The sequence below is a fragment of the Parasteatoda tepidariorum genome, chromosome 6 (genome assembly GCF_043381705.1).
Source record: "Parasteatoda tepidariorum isolate YZ-2023 chromosome 6, CAS_Ptep_4.0, whole genome shotgun sequence".
Lineage (NCBI taxonomy): Eukaryota > Metazoa > Arthropoda > Arachnida > Araneae > Theridiidae > Parasteatoda > Parasteatoda tepidariorum.
In genome coordinates, this window is record NC_092209.1 from 69,469,335 (window position 1) to 69,481,403 (window position 12,069).

The 12,069-nt window shown below is 26.2% G+C and overlaps 2 protein-coding genes across 3 annotated transcripts in view; one reads left to right on the forward strand and one right to left on the reverse strand.

Annotated features, from left to right (window-relative positions):
- The window catches only part of LOC122271340 (protein CEBPZOS), a 150,653-nt gene that overhangs the window by 75,623 nt on the left and 62,961 nt on the right, over positions 1–12,069 (reverse strand). The gene's annotated exons all lie outside the window — the stretch shown is intronic.
- The window catches only part of LOC107443131 (RUN and FYVE domain-containing protein 2), a 42,306-nt gene that overhangs the window by 18,433 nt on the left and 11,804 nt on the right, over positions 1–12,069 (forward strand). The window contains exons 11-13 of one of the 2 annotated variants that reach the window (XM_043055066.2): positions 1,366–1,572; positions 2,359–2,456; positions 11,042–11,128. In XM_043055066.2, the coding sequence (XP_042911000.1) occupies positions 1,366–1,572; positions 2,359–2,456; positions 11,042–11,128 (392 nt within the window). The remainder of the gene's footprint in view (positions 1–1,365; positions 1,573–2,358; positions 2,457–11,041; positions 11,129–12,069) is intronic. The other variant, XM_043055068.2, reaches the window with a different exon arrangement.

The window sequence follows — 12,069 nt, forward strand, 5'->3', positions numbered from 1 at the left end:
TATAGCCACTTCAATGTTAGGTTTACCAATTTAATTTTAATTAATTCTTAATAATTAATTAAAAAAACATTTGTGTGGGACTTGTTAAATGATTTTATAATGTTAATATCATAGTCTTGAATGGAAAAGGTGTGGATTCTTGATGAATAGCTTTGGTAATTCTGCCAAATGTACTTGAAGCAGCAAAAAACTAAAACTCCCACTATGTTTTCACTTTTTATCCATCGTAAATAAAATAAAAAAATTGCAGTACTTTAAATTCACAGAATTATAAAAAACCACAAATAATAAGAAATAGCTTTTTTCATAAAAGCAGTGGAGGTATGTTGTTCCACTCCCTGTGACAGAATCGCAGCAACACGGTAAGTTACAGAGTACTTGCAGAAAGATTTTTCTTTTGTAAAATAAAAAAGAATTTAGTTTTATTTTCTACAGAAATTTACACATAATATTTGAACTATGCATTTAGATAATCACTTTTGTGATTATCTAAATGATTTTGCGCAGATAGTATCGTAAACAATGTAATGTTCCGATTGTATTTTCGGCAGTTATTGATATTGATTTTCACAGGGTTTTTAAATATCTCGACGTATTTCAAACAGTATAGAAAATTCGAATCGTGCTTTTGAGTATTTACTTTTTAAGGCAAGGATTCTATCTAATTTTTGGCATCTATTGATTTTTCAATAGTTTTTAAATCCAAAATTTATTATTTGATGTCACAATTATTTATTATGCATTTGAATAACCCCTTTTTGAGGAGTCCAATTCGCATGAATTATTTTTATCGAGAATGATTATTTACAAAATGGGAAGAAGGAAATAATTTTTGTGAATTACACCCCCCACCCCATCAAAATGCAAGAATATCACCTGTAACATTAAAGTAAAGAATTATTACATGTTCAATTAAAAAAAAAAATAGTTTCTTTGTAAGCACAGTGCTTTTGTTATTTTACATTAGTAACATATATGTTTGTTATTATTAAAAGTATCTTGCAGATAGATATTAGTGCTAGAGAGTTTTGGCGCAGATAGCTCGAAAAAATTCTGCAACAGATGTTCCACTGTGTACCTCCTACATTACATCTCTGATACTTGAGAAGATGTTTCTTTATGGTGTCCAAATGATACTTCTTTTATTAGAATTTTCAATGCATATTGCACTGTAGTGGTGAAATGCCTTATTTTTTAGCTTGATCTCTCTCACTTATTATTTCAGTTATTATTTTTGAGGAAAAAAATTAGTTTTTAAAAAAGGTAGCTTTAAGCATGGTGTTTTTCTTTTACTCGTTGTGCACACTTTGGTTTTTTAAAGTCTTAATGCCTCTGGTTATGAGGTAAAGATCTACCTATTTTCAGGGTTTAACTTGGAATGATCCAATGCTCAATTCTCTACAGGAATTGGAGGTGGAATGTGAACTCCAAAGAACTTTGAGGGATGAAGCGGAGGTTGCTATGAAGCTCTTGGAGAAGGATATCCATGAGAAACAGGACACAATATTGTCCATGCGAAGGCAGCTGGAAGACATCAAAGCGATAAACCTTCAGTTGTACACTAAACTGCAGGTAACTACATTAATGTGTTTCATTCATTTTAAAAATCTTGCATCTGTTATTAGTCTTGCATTTGTTCTTATATATCGATTTATTGTAACAATTGCTCATTGAATTTTATTATATTTTTGTTTTCAAAAGGATTTGACTGTAAAAATAAAATTTTAAAGTATTATTTTTAATTAAACAAAAATGCTTTTTTAAAAAAAATAAATAAAATGCAAAAATAAGGATACTCTTAAATTTCTGCTGACTGTAAAATAATCACTAATCTGTTATTGAAGCTAGTGATTGTATTACTTATACTGATAGGTACTACTAGTTTTGTGGTTATTATACTCTAGGTAAAAATTGCTTATTATTTAATTTGTTATGCATTACTGGTATCAATAATTGTTTTGGATTTTTTTTTTTTGCCCCACGTAAATGGAACGGAACCCAAATGAATTTGATAAAAAGTAATTTCTAATAGTAGGCATTTGAAAGTTTTGGATTGATTGACATTCTAAATTCTTGAAATTTTAAGTGCTTGAATTCTTCTAGTTAATAAAAAATATTTGACCTAAAAATTTAGTTCTAGAATACTCAGCTTTTGATACATATTCACTAACTATGTTTAAAGTAATAATTTTTAGTGTTTGAATCTATTTAAAAATATCCTGAATCCCATTTTTGAGGGAAATTAAACTTAATACTTAAAGGTGTTAATAAAACTAGTGATTTATGCTTATTAATTTGTGTTTTTTTTTCTTGTGTTAAAATAAATGTGTTTTAAAAATATATTATTTTATTTTTCAGGAGTCTGAAAAAGAACTTAAAGCCAAAACTACCTTTACAAACGAGCTTGAATCAAAAATTGTGGAACTTAACAGAACTCTTCATGAGCTGGAAGATAAGTACGAAGTTTTATCTCGGGCTCAGTCTAGTTTTGTGACTGAGCCTCAAAAGTCGTTATTATGACAAAGTGAAAAATCTGTCTTTATTGCAACATAAACTGCTTTTCTGTTTGACATCTATGTTTATTCTCTATTTATTTCTATTGTTTTTACTGTAGGTTAATTTTACTTGATGCCAACATCAATATTTTTATACTGGGTGTTACAATACTTATTAAATTGCAAACTTCTAAAAATGATAGAACATATTGTAATTACTATTCTTTTTCTTCTTCTTTTTTTGAATAATGAGAAATAAATTGGGTACTTGCAGAAGGTACCCACTCCTCTCCTATTTATGTGTACCTAAACGTAGATAAATAACAGTAATTTTTGAAAATTTGAACATGGGAATCAAGATTTTGAAAACTTACTGAAAGTTTGGGAAATAAAAATTTCCGATTGACTTAAAAAGATTGTTAGAATATTAAGTTTATACCTCACCTGTTATTTATTTTTTATTATTTATTTATTATTATTATTATTAATTTTTTTTTGAAGTTGCGTTAAAACAAATGACTTCACTCATCCATCCGCTGGATGCAAAACAATATTTCTTTTCCAAAATGGCTCTTTTGTTTTTAAAGTATTAAGAAGGAATGTAACTGCAACTAAATTATGTGAATTATCTTGAATCTCTGAATAACAATTTTAGAAGAGTTTGCTTTAGAAATATAACTTTACACTAAAAGACTAATATAGATTTACACCGTTTGGCATTTAAATGATAATTAAATACGTAAGCATACTTGATGAGCCTACAGATTATAATTTTTTATGAAGTAGGTAATTAGATCAGTGTAATAAGTTATTAGATATTTTTTAATCAACTAGAACTATGCTGACTAAAAAAGAACAAATATTTGCCACCTGGTAAATTTATTAATTATATAACCAAAACTATTATATTTTAATAGTTTTGGTTATATAATTAATATATTAGCACAATAAAACATTTTCATTTGAAAAAGTTTTTTTTTTTTTTTTTTTTTATTTTTTTTTTTTTTTTTTTTNAACAATTTTAGAAGAGTTTGCTTTAGAAATATAACTTTACACTAAAAGACTAATATAGATTTACACCGTTTGGCATTTAAATGATAATTAAATACGTAAGCATACTTGATGAGCCTACAGATTATAATTTTTTATGAAGTAGGTAATTAGATCAGTGTAATAAGTTATTAGATATTTTTTAATCAACTAGAACTATGCTGACTAAAAAAGAACAAATATTTGACACCTGGTAAATTTATTAATTATATAACCAAAACTATTATATTTTAAAACTATGTTTCAGCTAATTTCATTGAATAGTTTATAACTAGAATTTATTCAGTTATTAGTACAACATTGTAATAAGCACAGTAAAACATTTTCATTTGAAAAAGTTTTTTTTTTTTTTTTAATTTTGTTCTAATTGTGTGCTTGATAGTACTTTTTATTCTTAAAATAGCATTTTTGGCATTTCTAAAACTTACTTTTTACTGTACAAGTCTTCCTACTCTTTTGATCTATTATTGCCTCTCTTTTTTTTCTACGAAATATATATTATTTTAGCCAATTCTCAGCAAACTTGGGACAGGCTGCATTGCCTTGAAAGAAGAAATTTTCTGCCATTTTTGCGGGTTTCTGTTTTGTTATAAAACGTAAATGTCTGCGTAAACTAAGCATTTAAAGCCAGCTAAAAAGTTCTATAATGTAAAATTATTAATTTGTCAAATTTTTGTGAATAATAAATTTTTACAAAAATCTTCCTAATCCAATATCATGTGCAGCGGTAGTTCTTAAAATGTTTTTATCCAATTCGCGGCGTTCCATGGAAGGTTTTTTTTGTGTGTGTGGGGTTTTTTTTGCCCTGTTTTTATTGATCTAATTAATGTATGAAATCCAACCTTGATTGATTTTAATACCTCTGTAAACATTTTATTTTATTTTTAAAAAAATTTAATATTTTTTTTTTTTACTAACTTTTAAAAAAAAAGTTTACAGCACTTTTAAGTTTGACAATCTTGTTTTAAATCATGTAATATTACCTTCTACTACGAATTTATCCCAATAAATCAATATTATCTTAAGAGCTGATTAAAAGTCTTGATTACTGAAATTTAAATAACATTAAGAAAAATTTATTTTCCACCATTTGAGTGTTTGCTTACTGGAAAAAGGGGAGTAATTACTGTTTTAAAATTTCATATTTATTTTGAACCATGCACTCCTATTTACAAAATGTTTATTTGAATATGTTCTATCAACTTTTAAGGAAATTTGCATCTTCTATTTAAACACCCTTAAAAATTCATACATTTTAAGCAATCGAGCAAAAGAATGTCTTTCTGACAAGATTTTTGAAAAGTTTTTATAAAAGAATTGATCATTTTTTTAAAGAAAAAGATAGCTTTTAAAAAAGGCAGACCAAAATATTTTATTTATTTTTAAAAGAATGAAGAGATCACAAAAAATTTAATAATTTCTTTAAATCCTTGTTGTTCCTTCAGGGAATGACACATGGATATAATGAAAATTTTTTTATAAATTTGTAAATTCTGTAACACAAACTATTAGAATTTTTTTTATTCCTTTATTTTTGTATTTTGTTAACCATTTACTGAATTGATCAGCTTGCATTTAATACTTGTTTTATTTTTCAATGTTATTCTATTTTTAACTAGTTACGATTTTTACGTATTAATATTATATGTATATTGGTTACAAATTCGCATTGAATTACTAAAAAATGTTAAACAAAATACATTTAATCCCCTTAGTTTACCTGTAACTACTTATTGTATTGAACTGAAATCATTAAATCAATCACTTTATTTAAATAATGCAATTATCATTTTTCATTGTTTAATATTAACATTTTATAATGTAAATTTTTATTAGAAAGAAGCATACTTTATTTGGTCACTAAGCAACATTATTATTTTTTTAAATAGTCTTTTTTCGATTGCATTTTTACTAAATATTTAAAAAATTTCGAAGCCCAGCTTTTTAAATGATAGGTTAATGATTTATAATGAATATATTTCAATCCTGTGAAATAATCAGTTGAAACTGACTACTATCTTTGTCGACTTAACTCAACTTCAATAACTGAATGTACTAACTTATGGAAGTTAAATGGTAAAAAAGGATAGGTTTCTAAACTATAATCACAATTTGACTTTTTTCTTTTTTCGCTTGATTAAAATAAAATTATTTTCAGTGCCTTGTATATTCTCTTCTATAAAGAAGGCTTTTTCTGCACTCAAAGTACTATATTTGTTAAATTATATGAATAGATATTTCATAAACTTTGCTCAAAAAAATTCTTTGATTAAAATATTAATATCAGATATTTATTTGCATGGTAAATAAATATATTTGTTTGCTTTGGTTTTCATATTTAATTTGTGATATTTATATTTAATTCGTTTATAGATTACTCTGTTGTCAATAAACCGAGTGTTCCCTTTTTTTCGAAATTGTATACAAAATTTTGGTAACTTTTTATTGTTTAAAATTTAATACAATCTCCCAAAGTATTTTAAATGATAAAGAAAATGTCTACCTATTTAAATTGTATTTATTATTATTATATTTTTTCAAAACCTCGAAAAAATTTAACTTTAGTTAAATGTATTGAGAATCTAAAATTGTAATTATTTTTTAAGTTAAGTTTTTTAATAAATGTACCTTTTCTTTAATAAAATCTGTCATTTTTTCAGCCGTAAAGCAGCAATTATGCTTTTTAAATGATCGTAAGATGCATGCATCTGTTAGTTACAACGTAAAAAATTGTTAAATTGAAAAATGCAATGTTTTTTTTTCAATCAATCTCCATAGGAAACCAATTATAAATATTTGACCATATATGTCTCATTAATTTAAAATATCAAGCTTGCATTGCTATTTTCATTCACCATAAATAGCGTTTAATTTCATTGCAGTATTAATCAGCAAAGCTTTTAAAAATTATATGGTTTATTTGTGTCCTTACAATGTTTTCTCAATGAAGAAATATTTAACTTGTTTATTATTATTTAGATGAGTTTTTTTCATAAATTAAATGATTTGTATTGAGTAAGATTTGTTTTTTACCATTCAAGAATGAAATTCTTTAAGACACCAAATTATTTATTTGATTTTATGTCTCCATAACTTAGTTTAAAGAGACCCAGAGTCAAAATTTAAAAAGGTTAAAAACGAAATNATGAGTTTTTTTCATAAATTAAGTGATTTGTATTGAGTAAGATTTGTTTTTTACCATTCAAAAATGAAATTCTTTAAGACACCAAATTATTTATTTGATTTTATGTCTCCATAACTTAGTTTAAAGAGACCCAGAGTCAAAATTTAAAAAGGTTAAAAACGAAATTTTAAGAATTCATGAAAAAAAATATTGCTGTTTTGTCTTTAACACCTTATTAATTCACTAATTTAGATTCTCTAAACATTTTTTTTTTCTATTTTAAATTTGAAATTTGATTGCTCTTTTTAGCCAATTACGTATTTTACCAAATAAGGACGGTTGTTTTTGCATTAAGCCACAGATAAAATGTTCCTTATTAGCATATACACACAGAGATCTTAATTTCTGATATCTTTTGACGATGATCTTTAAGAATTCTTAGAACTCTATTAACTCTCTCAATGAAAACATGTTGACACATTATTATTGGCTACCATCACAGATCTTATTTATTTTAACATTTATTTTTATTAAAAACATTGATTTTATTGTTTATTGATGTTAACTCTTACATGGATGATGTGATATATGTGTTATTGTATAACACTTCCTTCAAATTCTCACTCAAAGCACATATTCCTTGTCTCTTTAATTAAATTACTGTCATTATTTTTTGTAAAACAACTATTAAGTAAAAGATATTTTTCTTAAAATGAAATCACATTTTGTAGAGACTGTATTATAAAACTGTAAATTCTGCTGTTGCTCCTGTAATGATAATTTTGTATTTGTAACATGAATTTTACGATGTAAAAAAATTTGCTTGTAATAAAATCTTGTTTTCTCATTAATTTGAACTTTTCTACTTTGCTTGAATTATATTTCACCTGTGTGCTATATTCTCACTTTTAATTAACTTTTCACTTACTAACATTTATCTTACAAATAATTTTAAATTTTCTTTTAAAATATCTCTAACAAAACTCTACTAAACTTTCTAAAAATATTTTACCAAGATTTTATTACGATTAATTTTTTTTACAAAGTTTTTTTTTCTATCTTAAGAAATTAGCAAGTAAAAGAATTTTTTACTCTTTAATCATTCTATTACAACGATCAGTTTGATTTTTTAGAAGTAATTCAGTTATTAAAACAACAAAAATACTTTTTTTAGCTGTAAGGTAATATATCTTTTTTAAAAACTCTTAATTGAAAATACGTTTTCCTTACTGGTTTGTATGCTTGAATTTTAAGATTTTTATATGAAATCTCATTAATATTTCATAGTTATTTTAGACATAGAAAGTTATACAACAAAAACTAAAGACAAATATGAATGTCTGAGGAATCCAATTGGTCTCCCAAAATAGTAATAATCAAGAGATAATGTATAACTTTTTTCTGACAAGGGAAATAATTCTCAATCTTTTAACTTACTTTTAGATATATATTTATTCAACATGTTTTTACAAATTATATTTTAATGATCTGATAATTAGGTTCTTGCACCTCCTAAATAACAGCCAGTGTATCAAAAATTACACTCTTGGTGATGGATATTTTTTTATGTTGCTTCCAGCTTGCATTGATCACAAAGCTAACATAAAATATTTTTAGTGGTATAGGGATCATAAGTTAAAGTTGGATTATGGCTTGACAAATTAGGAAAGGTTTTGGGGAATACTTATCCTCTTCATGTGATACAAGTAAATGGCTAGTTTATACAAAAAACAAAACAAAAAATTATTTGGGAAAGGAAATTATTATATTATTTTTATTCTCTATCATAAACTTTCAATTATTATTTTCTCAATCAGTTTCAACTACCATGAAAGATGAGACTTGCTAAATTTTATTTAAAATCCTCAACATATCAGAAAAATGTTTTCTTTTATTACTTTATTTAATCAGCAACAGAACCCATTTTTCGCTTTCAAATTATACAGAAAAAAATATAAGGTGCTCTAGAATTTTATTTTTATAGCTGTTTTCAATTTTAGAACTGTATTTTTACAAAAGAAGCTGCAATTTCTCAACAATTGTTTTTAAAAGAAAACTTTTTGCAAATATTAAAAAAATTTCTCTGACTGATGCTCAGCATTATGATAAGAAAATGAATTGAACACAATAACAATATTTCATAAAACATATCTTTGAAAAACATATAATAAATTTTAATATTAATGTATATCAATATAAAAATTTATGGATGATGGATTCCTTTTAATCATTGGTGTTGCAAAAAAATTTAAAACTTAACTTTAGATAGTATAAAATGAAGTATTAAAAGATTAAAAATTTATTTATTATGATGATATGATTGATAAATTTACCATAATTATAATTAATCATAAAACATTAAGCTGCTGATGGAGAATTTAAAAAAAATAAAGGCAATAATGGCTGTAAGGATTTGTAGAGTTGGATATTACTTTTAAGTTATAAAAATAATGTTTAAAAACACTAACATTTTAATTAGTTAAGTTATTATTATTTTTCCTCATCTATTTTCATCCATGTCAATGCTATGTTAGATCAATTGTTTTGATAAATTAAAATGTTCTTTAAAACAAAATAGAAAATTATTATTGCTCTATTTTGTGATACATAATTAAAATACATCATGGTAATCACAAGTTTAATAAAAATACAAACGTATTTAAAAAAGTACTAAAATTAAAAATTGCCGAAAATTAAAGTTCTAAAGTAAAATAATTATTGAAATTACATTGTATCCTTATTCTAAAAATGCTAAAGCTTCAAAACGGAAAATAATTTTCTGAATTGAAAGTATTCTTTTCTTATTTTGTAACTTGCATCCCTCATGTGTTTAGTTCTCAAACATTCTGTTTTTAAGCCTTGTATAAAAACTGTAATTATAAAATTTCTTTTACAATTGAGGGTTTTTCTCCTAAATCTTTCTGGACACCAAATGACTAACCTTCTATTGTTGTAATGATTTCATTTTTTAATAACTCTTACTGAAAAAGAATTTCTATATAAATAAATATGACGAATTCAGGTATTCTTAGATGTGACTTGTAGTCATAAATCACTGACAAATAGAGTTGTTCCAAAATTAAGTTTAAAATCTAATTCAGAAGACAAGAGAACTTTTTTTAAAAAAATTATTCTCCTCTGTGGTATTCCCTTACTCTTTTAGGGTTGAAACTAACCTGCATTTGTGTTACATTGAGAGGAAAATTGCAAATTCTGTTAGGATTAGAAATATGGCTTTGGGACTAACAAACTTTAACCTCTGTTTCACTTTTTGAGACATTTGGTTTATTGAATCTCACCACTGAAATCATCTGAATTGAATTTCAACATTGAAATCATCTGTTTCAAACCCGAATTGAATATCAACATTGAAATCACCTGTTTTGAACCTGAAAGGAATACCAAAATTGAAATGACATGTTCTAACCTGGTGTTGGTGTTGTCGTTTGACAAGTGCAGAAAAGTGCAAGTCAAATTGGACCAAAGGTATGGAGCACAGCCCTGGCCACATCTCCGACTTTTTCGGAATAAAGGGTGTAATGTCAGCAGTTGAGGTCGATGTTGAAGAGGGTCAAGGAAACTGAGACACAGTTGAACAGATGCCTCGGATCCAGCTGAGCACCCGGGCAGTGCCAAAAATCTGCATAGGTTCTAGAGCCGTCGGGCATGATCATCATACCCCTCATGTGTCCCGTCCGCAATCTGCTGATGGTAGTGGTGATTTCACGGTCAAGATTAAGCTCCGGAAGGCACCATTTTTTTTCGAAGTCCGCCGCAGAGCTGATGTTTTGCGACGGCATTTATATCGAAGCAAGTGGTTTGCGTGGGAAGGGGATTAATATCTAACCTGGTGTTTTGTACTAATAATCTGACTCTATCCGAGGTGTTGACATAGACTTTATTCTTATCTTTATTATTCTATACTTGCTTATCTGGATCGTTACAGATTTCTTATCAAGTCTAGTGGCATGTGAATAATTCAGCTGTCTTAAACAGTAAGGAAGTGTTAAACTCTTCTAAACAATCTTCAACTGTAATCAACAACAATCTGTAAAATATTTACTTATTTGTTATTAACTGCATTTCATGTTATTGTTATACTTATTATACCCCTAAAATTCTGTAATCTCCACTTTGTTTACTTCTACCTTTTGAGAATTTACAGAATTATGTTATATTAGCTGCAGTTCATCAATTTTTCTAGCTGTAGAATTAATAATTTGAGCAATTTAATGTTTTATATATATATTCACTGGATTTAAAACATTTGAATAAGATTATGTTTTATAATTTTGAGTTTTTCTTTAGGTTTCTTTTTTTCTTGTGATTTATCAAAAACATTTTATGTGATTTTTTTTCTTCTCATTTTTAGGAGTTATGATTTAGTGAATCTCAAAAGTAAAAATGAAGAAATGGTTCGGAAATTCGGTGCTCAACTAGCAGAAAAAGATCAAATGAGGTACGTGTCAATTACTAACTGACTTTTAAACTAAAAATTTTTTCCCTAAATTAAGATGATAAATCAATATTCTCTTTTATATTCTCAATTCTGGCTAATTTTCAGTAAATTAATGTGATGCCATAGCATATTTTTTTCTTGCATTTGTATTTTTAAATCAGCAGTTCAAAATGTCCTATATAATAATATTCATTTTCATGTTTCATGTAGTCAATGTTAAATTTTTGTTTCGTTCTATGTAGTATATTTTTGTATTTGTCTTATTCAAAGTCCTTAATGTAGATTATTTTTTCTAATGAAAATTCCTGCAATTCTAATATATAGTTGGTTTTTTAGAATTTGTAAAAATATTGTTAGGCATTAACCTGATCATTACTTAAGAAAATTTTCATTATATGCAGTGAAACGTGTTTATATTGACCACATTCGTTGCATTGCTTTTGTGCTTAATGTAGGCAGGTGGTCAACTTATTGAGAGGCGTGATGCATTGTTTGTTTTTTTCCTATCATTTCTTATATCATGTTATTCCTATATATATATCATGTTACTTATATGTTACTAACATTTCTTATATTATGTTATTCTTATATATATTGTGTTGCTCATATTACTTATGATATATGTTACCAATCATTTCTTATGTCCTGTTACTCCTATGCATATATCATATTATTCTTATATATATATGGTGTTATACATGTTACCAATTAAAATAAAGGTAAATGTACTTATACTTTTTGAACATAATGTTAACATTTTATTAATAATCCCATGTATCTTAACCCACTGACGGTTCTGCACGTAAAAAGTCGCATTTTAACCTGCAGTCTTCTCTGCATAGCAAAACCGGTTTTCCCATGTTAACTGATAGGGGAACTGTGTGTAGGGGAGAAACATTCTCCCAATTTTGCCCATTTCCTTAACCGCCAGTGGGTTAAAA